Source organism: Nyctereutes procyonoides, unplaced genomic scaffold (assembly GCF_905146905.1).
Source record: "Nyctereutes procyonoides isolate TBG_1078 unplaced genomic scaffold, NYPRO_anot_genome, whole genome shotgun sequence".
NCBI classification, from domain to species: Eukaryota; Metazoa; Chordata; class Mammalia; order Carnivora; family Canidae; genus Nyctereutes; species Nyctereutes procyonoides.
In genome coordinates, this window is record NW_026575133.1 from 34,514,448 (window position 1) to 34,532,804 (window position 18,357).

Genomic DNA, 18,357 nt, shown 5'->3' on the forward strand with positions numbered 1-18,357 from the left:
CACCAAGGGAGGCTCTATCCTGGAAGTCCCTGGACGGAGACCTGGAGCCAGACCCTGCCCAGTTCTTGTGGCTCGTGGGGCTGCCCTAGGTGGGTCTGGGGTCCGCAGGGGCCCTCCTCCCTGTCCAGGCCGGTGAGGGCCTGAGCCTGGGGCCTTTCCTGGGCCCTGGGAGGCAGGGAGGCCAGCAGGGGTGGGAGCAGGTCGTGCCTTGAGCTCCCCCTGCCAGCCCCTCCCCAGGCTCCAGCTTGGGGTCCCGGAGACAGACCCCCTGCAGCCCCCTCACCCCAGCTCCTGTCTCCCCACAGCCCCCTGAGGCCCTCGCGCCGCCACTTCCCGAGGGTCATGCCGCTGTCCAAGCCAGGTAGGCGGGGCTGTGCCGAGTCCACCCCCGGGGGAGCGAGGAGCCTGTGCTGCCCTGGACGTGTCCCCACCCCGGGCCTTGTCCCTAAGGGGCCCCTGGGATGGCGCGGGCCAGGGTTCCCACCAGCGGGCGCCTCTCCCCTGCCATCCCGCAGTGCCTGCCACCAAGCTCAGCACGCTAGCACGACCCTGCCCGGGGCCCTGCCACTGCAAGTACGACCTGCTGGTCTACTTCGAGATCTGTGAGCTGGAGGCCAACGGCGAGTGAGTCCCCGTGCCGCTGGGGTCGGGGGTCAGGGGACCCCGAGGGGGGGTGGGGGTTGGGGTGGGGGCCCGTGGTGGCCCATGCACCTGCATCCACTGAGCTCCAGGGACTGGACGGCCTCCTCCCCGCCGGAGGGAGGGGCTGCTTTTCCTGCTGGGGTCCGAGGGTTCATCAGGGCGCGGGGGTGTGAGGGGCCCGGGTGGGCGGCCGCAGGGCCTTGCCTCACGCGTCCCTCTGTTCCAGTTACATTCCCGCAGTGGTGGACCACCGTGGCGGGATGCCGTGCATGGGGACCTTCCTGCTGCACCAGGTGCGAAGCCCCCCTGCCCCGCCCACCTCTGCCCCCGACTCTGTGGCCCCCAGGCCACATCTGACCGTGTCCTCCTTCCCCCCGGTGCCCGGCAGGGCATCCAGAGACGGATCACCGTGACGCTGCTGCACGAGACGGGCAGCCACATCCGCTGGAAGGAAGTTCGAGAGCTGGTCGTGGGTGAGTGGGCTGGGCTGGGTGGGCGGGAAGCCCCGCTGGTGCACACAGCCCAGGTGGGCCCTGCCACAGACCTGCAGGCAGGAGGCCGAGGGCGCGCCCCTCCGCGGCTTATACGGGACTCCCCGGTGCTCTCCAGCTTGCAGACCCCTCACGCGGCCTCTTCTTGTGAGGACCTAGATCGGGGCCCCTACTCCAGCGTGGCCTCGTCTCAGCCATTCACATCCACCGAGACCCTGTGTCACCTTCTGAGGCGCTGGGAGTTAGGAACTCAGCACATCCTTTCTTGGCGGGGGAGGTGGCGGGGGCCACAGTCCGGTCACCACGGATCTGACGTCTCTCCTCCCCGACGTCACGCTCTGAACCCTCTGGTCCACCAGAAACGTTCCTTTGGTTAAGCTGCAAAAAGCCGTCTCCCCAGGTTACAGGCAGGGGCGTGGACAACTGTCCGTCCCTCCCCTGCCCTGGAGCGGATGGATCCCTCCGGAAGCCCCTCCCTGGGCATTTCTGTGGCCAGGAGGGCAACAGCTTGACGGTGCTGTCCCCGGGGCTCGGAGGAGGGGCCCTGGGGGTGCAGGGGCAGGGACGCGACTGGGAGACCCATCATGCTGTGCCCCGAAGTGCGGGGCTGTAGGCAGTGAGCCCCTGGGGGATCTCGGACACACGCTTCTATCTTACACGCCTTGCATCTATCTCCGCACAAATCCTAAAAGGCTGGAGCGAGCGAGCAAATCCTCATCCTACGTGTCGTGTAGGGCAAGTGTGAACCGGATTTAGGAAAAGATTAAAGCACATCCCCAGCCAGCGCACGGGCCAAATTCGAACAGGAGTGCTTGTCCCGTGTTGGGCAGAGGAGGGGTGTTCCTGAAAGGACGCGGGGAGATGCCAGTGCGACCCCCAGGGCCCCGCTCTGGGCTTCCCAAACCAAACAGACCTCCCAGGGGACGGTCTCTGCCTGACGGGGGCCTCCCGGGCGTCACTTTTGGAGCGGGTGGAGCACCTGGGCGCATCCAACGGGCAGAGAGCCGCTGCTGACACCCCCCCCAGGGGCCAAGGAGGGGTGAGGCTGGCACCTAGGGAGCTTCCTTGCTACAGCTGAGCCCACGGGACGCCCCACCTCCAGCCATGGGGACATACCCTGGGAGCACTCCCTGGGGAGCCCGCACTTGCCTTCTCCCAGAACCGAGGTGTGAGAAGAAGATTCCAGGAGGTGGGGGCAGGCAGCTCCAGTGAACGTGGACATGGAATCCTGCGGGCCCTGGGCTGTGCCTTGCCTCTGTGCCTGGGGGACGGAAGGCCGGGGCTTCCATATGGCTTCGTGGAGAAGCTTCCTTGGGGACACAGAGCACTCTGGCAGTTAACACTTCCCGGAAAAAGAAAAAAAAAAACACTTCCCAGGCAGGAGACGATGAGAAATCCGCCAGCGGGGAGCCAGCACTCCGGGGTGGGCGTCACAGGGCTCTGCTGGGGTGTACCCCGCAGAGGCGCTTAGGGCACAGATGGTCCCCCTCCCTTTCAGTATAAAGACGGAACATTTCTCCCAGGATTTCCTTTCCCAACAAGGGCCTTGTGCGTTCTGGGCTGAGCGGTTGGCGCCTCTTGGTGCAAGAGGAGAGAGATTTGTGGCTGAGGAACTAAGGAGCGATGGCACAGTGGTCCTCTGAGTGCCGGGGCCCAGGTGGGCAGCGCCCCACCACGGCCTCCCCGTCTGGTGCTCGCCTGGGCGCGTGCGGAGCCGCTTCCCTGACGTGGCCCCACGGTTCCGGAGCCCCGGCTCGGGCAGGGACCCGGCGTCCCCACCCGTGCTCCTGGAGGTGACCGCACTGTGGCCTTTCCCATAGGTCGGATCCGAAACACTCCCGAAACCGATGAGTCCCTGATCGACCCGAACATCTTGTCGCTCAACATCCTCTCCTCCGATTATATCCACCCGGCCCAGGACGACCGGTGAGTCCCCTGGGGGGGCGGTGGGTTCCGTGCCCAGTTCCCCGGAGGCAGGGTCGGGGTTGGGCCCGGGGTGTGTCCTCAGCCCGCCATGCCCACGGCTGACCTGGCTTTGTAAGGTCCAGGATGTGTCCAGCCCCCAGACCCGCGGGCCTTCCTGTCTGACACCTCGGGACCCGGTGCAGGTTGGGGAGGCTCGTGGCCCTGAATTCAGCCCCTTGGTGTGTTTGTCTGCACATTGTCCCATCACTGGCTCACGCATTTGTCCAGCCTGTTCATCTGGTCACCTGGTGGAGGGGCCGTGGGAGTTGAGGATGGATGAGCTGGCTTCTGTCCTCAGGGGGTTCTGGGGGGCAGGCGGGGGTGTGGGGGCACCATGGGGTGGTGGGTGGACAAGCAGGCCTGGATTTCCCCGGCCACACTGCTGTGGGTGGTCTGGGCCCCTGGCAGGGGTCCTCGGGCTGGGAGTCCCAGGGGCGGCTGGGGGGTGCACGGGTCAGCGGTTCAGCTCTGGGGTGGAGTGTGCCCTCCGGGCACTGCTTGGCACATGTTCCTTGTCACTGGGCTGTTCCTTTCCAAGCTTGCGGTTAATGGCTGAGACCTGGCAGCCTGGGCGTCCTAGCTCCACCGCACCCGGGGCCATGGACGGGGTGTGCAGGCCCCCGACACACCGGCCTTGCTGGGGTTTGCCGGAGGTGGGGACGGGATGTGAGGGGTAGCATCTAGGGCCTGACGCGGGCTGGGGGCAGCTCGGAACTGCAGAGCACTGCCCCCTTGGTGGGGACACGGGCTTGGCTGTGTCTGAGATGCTGCTCTCTCAGGGCTTGGGGAAGCGATGAGGGTGTTCCAGGGTCCCGGACGGCTCTCCCAAGGCAGACCTGGCCTGGAGGGAGGAGCTGAGAGCTGGCCCTTGGAGTCTTCACGGGTTCCTGTGGCCGCGTGCACAGGAAAAAAACATCTTTGAGGGCTGGGTGTGTTTGGAGGGGGCCGGGGGGCCCCACACTTGCAGGGAGACCCGGCACCCATAAGGATAAAGGGTCCTGGGGCGTCCCGTCCCGTCCCGTCCTCCTGACCCCGGGGCCCAGATGGAGCCTGGGAGGGCCGTGGACGCCCTGGGGAATGGGCTGTAGGGGAAGCATCCCCGGTGTGGGCGGCTGGGGGGCCAGCAGTCAGAGACCGGGGGGGGGGGGGGGCAGCTGTGACTGGTTCCAGCCCTGCCCAGGAACCTTCCAGAAGAAAGTCCCCTGCACTTGAGTCCGGGGGAGGGGGGGTGGCCCGGGAGGGCCTGTGCCACTGAGGAGGGGTCTGTCGTTGAGTGACCTCAGCATCCCCCTGCCTCTGACCCTTCCTTTGCCCCAGGCATGATTATTGGGGTCAAAAGGGAGTGGGCGGCAAAAACCCAGGGGGTGGGGGGTGAGTGGTTTCCTTCGGGGTCCCCTGCCCTGTGTGCTCTCCCTATGCTGAAGACCATCTCCGAGGCGTCCCTTTGTCCCACCAGCACTGCTGCTGGGGGAGCCCCCAGGGGCCTCGGCTCGGGGCTAAGTCCCGGGCTGCTTAGGAGGCTCCAGCTGGACCTGGGGTCAGCAGGGCTTTGGCTACACGAGTCTCCCCGCCTGGGGCCCCATGGCTGACGGGCCTGTGGGATGTCAGGCTGGCCTCGGGCAGCTCCGGGTCGGTCGGCCTGTGTCTGAGGCCAGGACTGTCCCGTTCCCCCAGGGGTGGAGGAAGGCCCGTCCGTGGGGTGGGGCCACAGAGCTTGCCCACAGCTGCTCTGGCCTCAGGCATGGCTCCCGCCCATGCTGGGGCAGCCCCAGGACAGCGCCGAGCCCCCAGCTTTGCCCTAGAAAAATCTGGGGGACCCTCCCCACCTGGTGACCCAGGCAGGTGCTGCTCTGAGGCTTGACTGGCCAAGCCAGCGGCCCCCCCCGCCCCCCGAGGACCTGCCTCCCCCCATCCCACCCCAGCTGATGTCCTCGGAGCCCGCCCCGCAACGGGCCGCTTGGGTGGGCCCCTCTCCCCAGAGACGCTGAGGCTCAGAGCCCCCGGGCTTGGCTTGGGCCGAGGGCCGCGGGCTGTCCACGCGCTTCGCCACGGCCTCAGCTCCTCCTGCTCCGCGGCCTCCCCAGCTCACAGTGGGCCTGCCGCCGCCGAGGACCGCTTCTCCTCGCGCTGCCCCTCCCCGCGCTGCCGCTGCCCCGCTGCCCCGCTGCCCTGCCCCGCTGCCCCGCCGCCCCGCCGCCCTCACTAACCTGTAATTGTTTGTGTTTTGCAGGCAGTTTCTTGATTCGGACATGCCTAGGTATCATTTGTGCCCTTGGTTTTATTTTGGCCTTTCTCCCCCAGCCCCACGGCCCTGACATTTAATTTCAGCTTTTCGGATTTCTTCTACTCTCGCTCCCCTTTCCCTCCTGTCTCTCCATCTCCTTTAGTTTTATTTCCTTGGAATACTTTTTTGATTTTCTTTGTTGCTTCCTCTGCCCGCCCCGCCTTCCCTCCTGGCTGAGTCCCCTCCGCCCATACTCTTGATTTTGGCTGCTTTGGTAGTTTCCCGCCCCTCCTAGACGCTGGCTGGCCTCCCGCTCCTCCTGCCCCCGAGCCTGGCCGCGCCCCGCGCTGACCCCACCCTCGCCGGAGCGGGAGCAGGTGCCCACTGCATGCAGGCTGGCGGCCAGGCCCCGCTCCCTGCCAGGTGAAAGAGAAAAGAGGGGGCGGGGGGACCGTGGGCGACCCAGGACGGGAAGGCAGACGGGAACCAGCCCAGCCAGGGACCTCCACGCTCTGCACCTTCCAACCCTGGGCGTGGGCCCCTCCGCTGGCCCGGCTGGCGGTTCCGGCTGTGCTCCTGGCCTCGGCCGCCACACACCCTTTAGGGAAGTAGGGGGGTCGTTACGCTGTGAAGGGCCCGGTCGGTCTCTGGGCTCAGTCCGGTGGTCCCAGGCCCAGCGGCCCCCGGAGGCATGGCTTTCTGGGCAGGGGACGCCTGCCTCCCCGCCTCGAGTGGGGCCCCTGCCCATGCCCGTGGGGTGTGGGGTGCAGGGGGCAGTGAGGCCCTGGGTGCAGACGGCCTCAGCGTCCCTAATGGAGACCGTCCGTGAGACTCCAGTCTCTTCTGAGCAGAGGGTCGAGGTCATCTCCTTCGGGGTCGTGTGGATTGTGGTCAGAGCTCCGTGCCGGTGGTCCTGCAGGTCAGCCGTTTGGAAGGATGGAGTGAGCATTCGGAAGGTCCAGCAAGTGTCTGAGCCTTTAGGCTGCGTGGACAGGGACGAGGGTGGGGCTTGCTCCTGTGGAAGGAGCCCCAGCGTGGGGTGGGGGCACGACACGACCTTGGGGTCATGGCTGTGACGTCACCGTCACCGGGAGCTCACCGAGGTTCCTGCTGCTGTGACCCCAAGGGCATGCACATATGTGCGCCTCTGTGTTGGATGCGGGTTTTCCCGAAGCTGCTGCCCGCCCTCCCCGGGGGCCTGCCCGGGGGTAACGGGGGAGGGGGCAGCTCCCGCGCGGGGCACAGCCATGTGGGCACAGAGCAGGGAGCTGCCTCCGGGCAGTGGAGCGGGCTCACAGGGGAGGCCAGTGGGGAGCTGGGCTGCCCGAGGCCGTCGTCCCTTTGCTTTGCATCCGCCGGACGGGGCCCACGTCAAGGGCTGTTTCCTGGGCAGGTGGACGCCTCCAGGTCCCTCCGTGTGATTGCTTGGGGTGTGGGTGTTCAGGTCTGCGTCTCCACAGCCAGCGCGGTAGGCTCGAGGGTGGCTCACGGGTCCCCGCCCCCCACCCCCGCACATGCCTCCAGGAGGCTTCGGGGCAAAGCGGGGAAGAGACCCCGTGGCCAGGAGGCGGCGCCAGGGAAGGAACGGGAACCGTTCTTCAGCCCCCAACGCCATGAGGCCCTCACCCCTGCACCCAGGCAGGGGCTTCCCCACCAGGGCTCGCTGGCCCCAGGGGGCTTGGCCTGTATGAGGAGGCCCAGGGCACTGAAGGGAAGGGGGCGGTGGCAGGGAGCCCCCGTGGGGGCCGGCCTGGGCCCTAGAGGACGGTGGGCTGTGGCGCCGGGCGGGTCTGGTCCCAGGTGGGCGGAGTGGGGCGGGGACCCGGGCGGCCCAGCTGTCCCCGGGGTCAGTGCCCCAGGCTGGCCATGTGCCTGTGGACAGGTGGCAGGGGCTTCTGGAACCTCATTTTCCTTCCCCCTCGGAAAGGGGATAACCCAGCCCCTGCCCGAAGTTGCTGGGACACAAATGGGATGATTCGAAAAGCGCTTGGCGGGCCTGCTTGCACACAGTTGTATGAACGCGCTCACGTGGTCACTGACCCCTTACCCCTCACCCTGCCACTTACCCTCACCTCATCCCCTCACCCCGTCACTCCCTTACCCCCTCATCCCCTCACCCCTTCATCCCCAAATCTATCTCACCCCACATCCCTCTTCCTTTCACTGCATCCCTTTCCCCTTCACCCCTCCACCCCTCACCCCTCACTACTCTCCCTTCACTCCCGTATCTCCTCATCCCCTAACCTGCATCCCCACCCCTTCATCCTTTTACCCCCTCACCCTTTACCCCTTATCCCTCACCCCTTCACCCCCTCACCCCTCACCCCCTTGTCCCCTCACCCCTTCATCCCCAAATCTATCTCCTCACCCTACATCCCTCCTCCCTTCACTGCATCCCCTTACCCCTTCACCCCTCACCCCCTCACTTCTCACCCTTCCTCCCTTATCCCCTCATCCCCTAACCTCCATCTCCACCCCTTCATCCCTTCATTCCCTCACCCCTTTACCCCTTGTCCCCTCACCCCTCACCCCCTCACCCCTTCACCCCCTCATCCCCTCACTACTTACCCTTCACTCCCATATCCCCTCATCCCTTAACCCACATCCCCACCCCCTCATCCCTTCACCCCCACCCCTTTACCCCTCACCCCTTTACCTCACCCCCTCACCCCTTCACCCCCTCACCCCTTCACCCCCTCACTCCTCACCCCCTCATCCCCTCACTACTCTCCCTTCACTCCCGTATCCCCTCATCCCCTAACCCGCATCCCCACCCCTTCATCCCTTCACCCCTTATCCCCTCATCCCCTCATCCCCTCACCCCTCACCCCCTCAGTCCCGTAACCTCACTTCTCCATCCCTTCTGGTCTGAGAACTCTGTTGCTGCGCAGTGGGGGACACCGCAAAGCCGTGCACGTGTGGGCATCGGTGCAGGATCATCCCCGAGGCCAGGGTGTGAGCCCATCCCCCTGCTCTTAGCTGTGGGGTCCTGCTGAGCACGAGGCTTAATTTTCAGATTCTCAATGAATCCGTTTGCATCAGGAGGCCCAGCCTGCCTGCCCCCGACACTTGTCACAAGGCCTGGGGACCAGTCACAGCACAGTTGCCTAAATGTGCGTTTTGAGGCCGTGTGCGGTCGGCATGCCAGAGTCGCGTGTGGAACGACCGGGCAGTGCCCTCCGCTCACCCCCGCCCTGGCCGCCGGCTGAGACCAGCACCCGCCCCACCTGAGCTCTGCGGGGACACGCGCGGGTGCTCAGCCCGTTAGGTTAGGCCGGGCAGACGTGGTGGCTCCCGCGGAACAATGTGAGGGGACACGAACCCCCCCTGTTCTGGCCGGTGGGGCCACTGAAGCTTTCTGAGCAAGAATCAGCATGGAAAAAACACTTACGGCCTATGATGTTTTTTTTCCTTGCCAACAAAACCTTTTAAGTGTGTTTTCAGTTTTCCCCACGTGGGTCCTCACTTGTCAGATCGAGCTCCGTGCCCCGGAGTCGGAGTCGGGGGTCCCGCTCCTGGGCCCCCACTACCCGACCCTTGTGGCTGGAGGGGGAGTCAGCACAGAGGCCTCCCAGCGGGTCGGAGGCAAGACGTTGGAGGTGGCGCAGGGGAGGGCTGCCTGGGTCCCAGGCCCCCCAGTCGGCTGCGGGAGGAATCGTGCGGGAGGGTGTTGTCCTTCCCGCGGGAGGGTCTGGCAGGAACCCCAAGGCTCTGCCGCAGCCGTGCCCTGCCTGCCGCAGCCGGTCCCGGGGAAGGGGTCCGAGCACCGGGAGCTGTGCGCAGGGCGTCGCTGGACGAGGGACACTCGGGGCCTGGCCTGACGGGGGCCTGGACCTGAAGGGTCCGCGGGATGGGGGCGGCCCAGAGCATGGTGAGCGCGAGGGCGAGCTCAGGCCGTCCACTCACCAGGTGGCCCCACCCCAGTGTCTACCCCAGTGCGTCTGGGGTGGGGCCTGAGGATCTGCTCTGCGAGCAACGCGGTGCTCCCGAGTGGTGCTGCTGCTTCGGGTCCAGGGACCCCATGCACGCCCCCCCACCCCTGGCTCTGGCTCTGGGTGGCCATGGGGCAGCAAGCAGTGGTCCCTGCTATGTCCTGCGGGCTCAGCACTGCCCGTGGCTGCGTAGGTCCTACGTGGGGGGCTGCCACTCGCCACCCCTCCCCACCCCAAGCACACCCGCTGTCATCAGTGAGCCCTCTGTCTCTGCAGAGGCATCAGGGGCTCAGGAGTGTGGTTGAGGGTGGGGCTCCCGGCCTGACCCACGTGACCGTGTGTGCCGTGGCGGGCTGTAGGCCAAGGGCCGTTCTGCAGGAGCAGCATGGGGCTGGGGGCAGACCTGTGGTTTGGCACATTGTGGCTGTGCCAGGTCAGACCCCAGCCCCCTCGGCACCCGGGGAACGGCACAGTGAGAGGCGCCATCCTGGGCTGTGGACACGGGCCCGAGAGGGCCCCCCCCCACCGCCCTACCCCACCTCACACGTGAGACCCACAGGTTCTGGTTGTCGGACAGATTCTGGGTCACTGGGGTCTCATCAGGGCAAAAGCCACATCCCAGCTTGGCTGAGGGCCTCTTGGCCGAGAGCATCTCCAGGGGCCCTGGGGGAGTGAGCCTCGTGGACAGGGGGGCCCCTTTCTCAGGGCCCCCGCCAGTTCGGGCACAGCCCATCAGTCCTGGGCGAGGCTCCTGGCTGAGCCCTGGGTTTTGGGGTAGCCTGACGGGGCCGAGCACTGGCAGGGCCCGTCCTTCCTGAAGGATGCGGAGTGCACGCTGATGTAGGGGAGCCCCGCTGGTCCCCCGTCATGGCGCCAAGGTATGGGGGCAGCTGGCTCCCACACACCCAGGGCACTGGTGGGATCCGTAGTGACATCTGAGGCAGGAGAACAGAGGGGACAAGCTGGAGGGTTTGGGGCTGGCTGGCCCACTAGGCTAGGGCCCTCGGGCTAGCCTTCCCCCGCGTGTCATCGGGGCCTCTCGGCGGCGAGCACCAGTCATGAGAATAGTGACCCTGGGCCCTGGCCTCAGCAGCTCTACTAGCCCCTTCACCTCGCAGGACACCTCCGAGAGGCAGGGACGGTGACTGCCAGTGGTTTGTCCAGGAGCAGGGTACAGAGATGTCTGGTGACAGCCCGAGCTCACGCGGCTGCGCAGCGGCCCTCATCCAGCCCGGGCGGCAGTGGGCCTCTGGCTGTGCCTGCGGGGCCTGGCCCCAGGGCCTGGGGCACTTGGGAGCCCCCGGGGACGGAGGGCGTCCCTCTAGGTCTCAGTCATGGGTCTGGGGGACCCGCCTGGTCCTGCTGGAGATGGACCCAAAACTCTGGCCGCAGACGCGGGGTTCGGGGGTCGGAGAGGGCCCCACGAGCCGTCCGGGTGGCCGGCGGGCACGGCGCGCACCCCCGCTCACTGTCGTTAGCTTGTCCCGGCCGTGTGACGGTGCTCGTTCTGACATGTCCATCTCTTCTGTGTGTACTTGTGTGTCCTGGCTGCTTCCACCTTTAGCGTTTCATTCGGAAATGACACTAGGTACAGCTCACTTTTCTCTTCCGCACTTGCTTGGTCTGTCCTCTTCTGCTTTCCAACTTCCTTTCTCCCTCGCCGTCTCCCCGCGCTCTCTGTTGGTTCTCTGGTCACCCCGCTGTCCTCACGGCCCTTCCTCCGGATCTCTGTCCTTGGTGACGTGTACGTGACCGCGGCCCCACCCCATCCCGCTGCTTCACCCCGCGCCCCTGCAGCGTGCCCTGGAGGGCCAGGAGGCCGGGTGCGCTCTGCGCCCCGGGGCGGCCCCGCTCCTCCTGGCCGCCCCCCACCCCCGGATGGGGCCTGGCCGCGCCGGGCGTGCGCCGCTGCCCGCAGTGTGTTCACGTGTTCCTCAGCCTCGTCCCTGAGGATGCTTGGATGGAAACGGGGCACAGCTGGGTGCAGCACGGTGCCGCCCAGGACTCGCAGGGTGGCCACCCTCCGGAGGGAGGCAAATTCCCACCTCAGACAGGATCCTCACATGTGCACCCAGGCCCAGCAGGAGTCTAGGGGCTCTGGCTTCGGGTGCTTGAACACAGGAAGGGTCCTGTGCTGCGAAACCTGCTCTGGAGCCGAGGCCACGGAAGCCCCTCGGATCCTGGGCTCCTAGGGACGGCCTCGGCCGCCCTTGGAGGGATTCTGGGCCCCTGGCTTCTGCTCTGCCCACTTTCTTCCTGAGCTAGACATGGGGACACGGGGACATGGAGAAGAGCCTGGCCGCAGTGGGCGGGGGCGAGGCCGTCTGCACGGGCCACCCCAGCTTCCACTCCAAGCATCCTCCCCCAGGGGAGGAGATGGGCCACAGAGGCATTTGGCAAACCAGGCGGGTTGGCCCCTCCTTGCTCGTGCAGGGCAGGAGGGGGCGGTCCCCGTTCCGCCCTCTCCCCATCTCTCACCCCTCCATCGGCCTCCACCTCCTCCACCCTCCCGCCCTGTCCTCCCCCTTGTTGCCCCCTTGTTGCCACGTCCCAGCCTGCTTGCCTCCCTCCCTTCCTCCCTCCCCGCCCCCCTCTGCCCCTGCCCCCCATTCCTGCCTCAGCGCCAGCGCTGTGGGCCGCCCTGCCCGTCCAGGTGCAGGGACCCCCCCACGCCACCCGATGAAGGACGAGCCCGGTCTCCTCCCCACTGCCGCCCGGGCAGCTCGCCCTTCGGTGGCCAGTCTGCATGTCCCCAGCCCACAAGCACGGCCTGCACGCTGCCATGTTTTACCGTCTCTCTGCTTCCTTCCAGGACCTTCTACCAATTCGAGGCTGCGTGGGACAGCTCCATGCACAACTCTCTCCTGCTCAACCGGGTCACCCCGTACCGAGAGAAGATCTACATGACCCTCTCAGCTTACATTGAGGTGAGAAATCCCCAAGGAGGCCGACCCCACGCCCACGATGCTTGCCAAGGGGCATTGAGGGCGCTCGGAGGCCCTGGACAGCCCCGGGGGACCCTACAGTCTGCTCGCAGGACTGGTCGGGTCTTGTTGAACCTCCGTGCACTCCGTGGCACGGCTCACAGTGACCCCCTCCCGCTACCTTCCGTGTGTGGCTTTGCCCTCGGGGTGGCAGGATGGCTGCAAGTGCACCCCCCAAAGATGGTTAGAAGGGGGTCTGGGGCCCGGGTGCTGGGGTGCTTCTGTGCCTGAGCCCCACCTGCCCCCCGCTGCAGATGGAGAACTGCACCCAGCCGGCCGTCATCACCAAGGACTTCTGCATGGTCTTCTACTCTCGGGACGCCAAGCTGCCCGCTTCCCGCTCCATCCGCAACCTGTTTGGCAGCGGGAGCCTCCGGGCCTCGGAGAGGTGAGCCTGCGGGTGGGGGCGGGGGTGCCACCCGGGGCGCGGCTGGGGCGCCTCCAAGAGGTGAGCCTACCCGCCGTGGGGCGTGCCCAGGAGAGGCTCCTGTGACAGCCGCTGCAGGCCGGCCACCATCCCAGCCCGTCCCCTGCACCCAGGTCCCTGTCGTTCACCCCCGATGCTGGGGTCAGTGGAGGCCGCGGGGCACGGGTGGCACGGGTGGCACGTGAGAGAGGCCGAGTCCACCTGCAGGCACGGTGGACAAGGCCTGGGGCTCTCCTGTGGGTGGTCTTGGGGCCCCCACTCCACTGCCATGCCCGGACACCGCCCCCCAGGGATCTCAGGGATCATGCCATCAGGACCGGGGGTGGGATGCGACAAGGACACTCTGACAGAGCGCCCTGCCCCTTGGAGGTTGGCAGCACCCAAGGCTGTAGAACATCAGGCCCAGGACTGGCCGGACTGCCCTTCTTGCCCTCTCATGGGTCCCTGCATTCCTCGGGGGGCGGAGGAGTGAGGAGGGGGCTTTGCCGCAGGTGCAGAGACTGCCATGGGTGCCAGGCACCTGTGCTCACCTTCAGCGAGTCTCCCCACGCTGTCTCGGGGGCTCAGAGAGCAGGACACTCAGGGCGCAGCCAGGAGGGCGGAGTATGGGGCTCAGACTTATGGCCTGGGGCTGGCTATAGCTGGGACATCAGGGGCCTCCTGGTGAGCGGGGACACTGCCTGCCGGTGGGCCACCTCACGGTGGAGGGTGGTGTGCCCTCGGTGGAAGGGGCCTGGAGAGGTCTGGGATGGGGACCGTCATTCGGGGCTGCAGCTCGGGCCCCCAGTGCCCCAGTCGCCCCGCACAAGGCCACCCAGCACGGCCCTGCAGTGGGGCTTGTGTCTCACGTGCACCTGCTGGGCCCTTGCTGGGCGCGGGGTCAACCCTGCCCCCTCTGCTCCCCACAGTAACCGCGTGACGGGCGTGTACGAGCTCAGCCTGTGCCATGTGGCCGACGCCGGCAGCCCAGGTAGGCCTCTGCCCGCTGCGGGGGGGGGCACCCCGTCAGGAGCAGGGAGCCAGGGTCCCCTGGGGTCACACGGGTCGCCTCAGCTCAGCTGCCGTTTCGGGGCGCCTCCCTTCTGAGACTCAAGTGCTCGCCTTTGGACTTTGAGAGGCTGGAAGACCATGAGGGGAGAGGCCACGTTGGGGGCGGCCGCAGGGGCCGCGGTGCCGGTCACTCCCTGTGGGCAAGGTGCTCCCCGGGGGGCCGGCCTCCCTCGGGGCGAGTCCCCACCCGGACGGAGCCCAAGGCCCGGAGCCGGCGGGGATGTGGTCACACCAGGGCGCCCTTTCCAGGGATGCAGCGGCGGCGGCGGCGCGTGCTGGATACATCCGTGGCCTATGTGCGGGGCGAGGAGAACCTGGCGGGCTGGAGGCCGCGGAGCGACAGCCTCATCCTGGACCACCAGTGGGAGCTGGAGAAGCTGAGTCTCCTGCAGGAGGTGAGCGTGCGCAGCGGGCCGGACGCTGAGGCCGCGTGTCCCTCTGAGGGCCATGTCCCTCCCCTCGCCGCGTCCCCCTAAGCTCACCTCCAGTTCCTCTCCTCTCGTCCCACATCCCCCCCCTGCACTCACTGCATCCCCCTCCATTCCCCACCCCCTACCGTCCCTCCATCCCCTGCACCCCATCCCTCTACTGGCTGCCGGCACAGACCCTGGGGCCGCAGATGTGAGACCGAGAACAGCGCGCTCTGCCTTGAAGGGCAGCCGGGGTCTCGCCACATCCCCTTAGCACAGGGCCCGAGGGAACGGTGGGCTCTCCGGGCAGGCGCCCCCGGGGTGCAGCGGCCGAGCCGGGCTCTGGCTCTCATGCAGGTTGAGAAGACCAGACACTACCTTCTGCTGCGGGAGAAGCTGGAGACCACCCAGCGGCCCGGCCCCGAGGCGCCGTCCCCCGCCTCCAGCGAGGACTTGGGGTCCCACGGCTCCTCCAGCCCCTCGTCACCCCTCTCAGCCGAGAGCCGCCCGTCACCTCTGGAGACTCCCAATGAGAGGCAGCGGGAGCTGGCTGTCAAGGTAGCTCAGCACCGCCCTGACCCCGACCCCGACCCCTCCAGGGCTCCGGGGACTCGGCCTTGTCCTATCAGAGCAGGAGCGGGGAGGACGAGGGGTCCCTAGAGGCCCCTGGGCAGCCTTTTACAGCTTCCTCCCTGGAGCAAGGACCTGCTACCTTGAATACCTGTACTGAGGGGGGAGCTCACCACCTCCATCCAGAGCTGGCTCCTTCTGCATCTCAGGGGGCAATGCCAACCAGCCCCCCATCTTTGCCCAAGGCCCAGGGCCCACTCCCAGAGGCTCCCTGGCTTGCCATCACCTTGGAGGATGGAGGAGCTGAGCTGCGGCGCCCGGGCCCTCCAGGGGCCAGGCCTGTGGCAGGTCCGGGCACCTCCTGACTGGACATTTGCTCTCGTTGCAGTGCTTACGCCTCCTCACGCACACGTTCAACCGAGAGTACACCCACAGCCACGTCTGCATCAGTGCCAGCGAGAGCAAGGTGGGCGGAGAGGGGCTGCCCGCAGGGCTGTTGTCACCAAGGGAAATTCCACCGCTATCCGGGGAAGGAAATAAGGGTTTTCTTAGAAACATACTCTCGCGGCCTAAAGGAGCACCTCAGGTCTGAGGGCTGGTGTGCGTGTGGGGTCCGTGGGGCGCAGGCCCACTCAGTACCGCCCCTGCCCCCCCAGACCTGCCCACACGCAGCTCCCTCTGTCCCCGGCTGCTCAGGCCCCATCCCCGTGGCCGTCCTTCTACGGGGGGGCCGGGCCTGGGCTGCCCCTGCCCCCCACCGGCTCAGAGGCTGCACGTTGGCAGAGCCTAACCCGACCTCACTGGGGTCCTTGCTCGCTCTCGGGGGCCCAGCGGTCACGGATCCCTCCTGAGGCAGCACAGAGCCTGCAGCCCAGGGGAGGGCAGGCCAGGGGGCGAGTAGGGGCTGGGCGAGGTTCGGGGGAGGCTGGGCGGAGGGTCTGGCCTGCTGTTGGGAGGGCAGGGGGCCCTGGTGGGGGTACAGTGTGAGCGGAGGTGCAAGAGGCAGCCGCCGCGGGGGCGTCCCCACCCTGTACGCCCCCCAAAGGCTTGCTCTCCTTCACAGCTCTCCGAGATGTCTGTCACCCTGCTTCGGGACCCATCCATGTCCCCGCTGGGGGCGGCCACCCTCACCCCCTCCTCCACCTGCCCCTCTCTTGTCGAGGGGCGGTACGGAGCCGCTGAGCTGAGGTGAGTGAGCGCCCGGCTGCCGGAGAAGTTTCCAGGGCCGCAAACTGCCAGATGACAGTGGCCGTGACTGAGGCGCAGAACACGGGGTGGGGTGGGAGGAGGCACGGGTGAGCAGGGGAGGGGTCCACCCCGCGCCCTGCCCCCGGCCGGCACGGCGCCCGGCTGGCGTCCAGGAGGCTGAGTCTCCAGGGTGCTTGTTTTCTGCTGAAGCATTAACGTAAAGCGCAGTGAGGACTAGGACGAGGAATGGGTCAGAAGAGCACAAACCAAGCCGCCCTCGTCCCGGGGAGGTGCTCACCCCGTTCTCAGTAGGGGAGCGGCGACAGGTGGAGCCGAGAGACCCGCTGCTGTGCACGGGGACTGCCCTATTTATTCATGAGAGACAGAGAGAGAGGCAGAGACACAGGCAGAGGGAGAAGCAGGCTCCATGCAGGGGACTCGATCCCAGGACCCCGGGGTCACACCCTGGGCCGAAGGTGGACGCTCCACCCCTGACCCACCTAGGCCTCCCTGATCCCTTAGATTTTAAATCTGCACGTGCCCACGTTTTATTCATAAGACAAAAAAAAAAAGGCATCAAGCCCTGTGGGCCTCACCCGAGACAGCCTCTCTGGCCGTCGTCACCCTGTTGGGGCTCAGCAGGTGCCAGGGCCAGCAGCGGGTCCGTGCAGGGAGACGTGTGACAGCCCCCGTGCAGCTGGGGGGCCCCTTTCCCAAGGGGGGCGGCTGGAGGTGCCGCAGGAGCCCCGTGGTGGATGTTGTGCAGCAGGCCCTGTGGCCAGTGCGGGACCCTCCCCAGGGTGCGGCCGGGCAGCCCCTGAGAGGTGCCCGCGGCCTCCCTGAGGGGGTGATGCTGGCAACAGGAGGGAGCCCCAGCCCAGACAGTCGCCGCTCCGGCCCCGCCAGGAATCCCCTCGCCCGAACGCAGAAGCTCGGCTTTTCTTTCCAGGACCCCCCAGCCCTGCTCCCGACCCGCCAGCCCAGAGCCTGAGCCTGTGCCAGAGGCAGATTCCAAGAAGCTTCCCTCCCCTGCTCGGGCTGCGGAGGCCGATAAGGAGCCCCAGCGCCTGCTGGTTCCCGACATCCAGGAGATCCGGGTCAGGTGTGTGGGGGCCCCGCCCCAAACGGGGGTGCTTCTGCAGCAGCACCCAGCCAGCTCTGTCCCTAACCCAGGGCCGGCCACCCCTGACCTAGGGCGTCAGGCGGGAGGCAGAGAACCAGCGGACGGCACAGGGGAGGGTGGGCCAGGGCCAGGCCCGGGGAGGGACCTAGTGGGCGGCTCTGCAGAAACATGCTTTTAATGCACCTGTTGGTTTGGCCACTGCGCCAAAGGCCTGCCTGGCCCTCGCTGCCACGAGAAGGCCCCAGTCTGCAGGTTACGGTCGCGTGACCCAGAGTGACTGCATTTTCTTAGTTTCTCCATTTTACAGCTGGGGAAACTGAGTCCCAGCAACGGTGGTTCTGGTCTCCGGCCTCCCAGGTTGGGGCTCTGTCGGGTACCTCGTAGCACCCGGGGCCTGGCTGCGCTCAGAGGCCCGTTTTCTGACCTTCCTGCGTCAGGCACCGCCAGGGGCCCGGAGGGGGGGCGGGGGCCCATGTTGAGCACTGCCCCTGCGCCCCGATGCGGAGCGCGTGAGCCAGACGCTGTCCCCGCCCCGCAGCCCCATCGTGTCTAAGAAGGGCTACCTGCACTTCCTGGAGCCGCACACGGCCGGCTGGGCCAAGCGCTTCGTGGTGGTACGGCGGCCCTACGCCTACCTGTACAACAGCGACAAGGACTCCGTGGAGAGGTTCGTGCTCAACCTGTCCACCGCCCAGGTGGAGTACAGCGAGGACCAGCAGGCCATGCTCAAGGTACGGCCGGCCGGCCTGGGCGGAGGTGGGAGGCAGCGGGCCCCGTGTTCTCCGTGTCCCCCGGCTTGGCCCTGGCTCCCGGCGCTGGAGGCTGCAGTGCCCGCCAGCTGATTCTTGATGCCCTGCGGTGGGGGCTGGGGGCACGACCTCCGCCTGCCGCCCACACCTGCCCCAGCAAGGGCTCGGGCCTAGCGGGGAAGGAACCTCGGCCACGAGGGGGAGATGCAACCCGGGGAGGGGGTGCAGAGCGGCAGCGAGGTAGCCCTGGGGCCTGAGGAGAGGCCACATGTCCCGGCCGCATGTCCTGGCCTCATTTCTCAAGCGCCCACACGTGTGTGTTAGAAGGCGCCGTGCCCGCTGCAGCGAGTGGTGTGGCCTGGCCCGCCGTCTCCGCGGGTCGTCTTTCCCCCTCCTCACCCCCCGAGCACCGGGAGGCCCTGCACCGTCTCACATCCGCCGCCCCCGCAGACGCCCAACACGTTCGCTGTGTGCACGGAGCACCGCGGCATCCTGCTGCAAGCCAACAGCGACAAGGACATGCACGACTGGCTGTACGCCTTCAACCCGCTCCTGGCCGGGACCATACGGTACGCGGCTCCGTCCGCACGGCCCGCCTTGCT

The 18,357-nt window shown here is 67.2% G+C and overlaps 1 protein-coding gene across 20 annotated transcripts in view; it reads left to right on the forward strand.

Annotated features, from left to right (window-relative positions):
* KIF1A (kinesin family member 1A) overlaps window positions 1-18,357 on the forward strand; it is an 89,494-nt gene that overhangs the window by 67,522 nt on the left and 3,615 nt on the right. For 6 of the 20 annotated variants that reach the window (XM_055299834.1, XM_055299844.1, XM_055299837.1 and 3 more), the window contains 15 exons: window positions 306-361; window positions 516-624; window positions 869-935; window positions 1,031-1,115; window positions 2,954-3,059; window positions 12,067-12,181; window positions 12,493-12,626; window positions 13,574-13,635; window positions 13,965-14,110; window positions 14,483-14,683; window positions 15,084-15,161; window positions 15,759-15,883; window positions 16,833-16,985; window positions 17,545-17,737; window positions 18,206-18,324. In XM_055299834.1, coding sequence (XP_055155809.1) covers window positions 306-361; window positions 516-624; window positions 869-935; window positions 1,031-1,115; window positions 2,954-3,059; window positions 12,067-12,181; window positions 12,493-12,626; window positions 13,574-13,635; window positions 13,965-14,110; window positions 14,483-14,683; window positions 15,084-15,161; window positions 15,759-15,883; window positions 16,833-16,985; window positions 17,545-17,737; window positions 18,206-18,324 — 1,749 coding nt within the window. Of the gene's footprint in view, window positions 1-305; window positions 362-515; window positions 625-868; window positions 936-1,030; window positions 1,116-2,953; window positions 3,060-5,328; window positions 5,356-10,818; window positions 10,843-12,066; window positions 12,182-12,492; window positions 12,627-13,573; window positions 13,636-13,964; window positions 14,111-14,482; window positions 14,684-15,083; window positions 15,162-15,758; window positions 15,884-16,832; window positions 16,986-17,544; window positions 17,738-18,205; window positions 18,325-18,357 lie in introns of all 20 variants that reach the window. The other 14 variants (XM_055299831.1, XM_055299841.1, XM_055299835.1 and 11 more) reach the window with 3 other exon arrangements.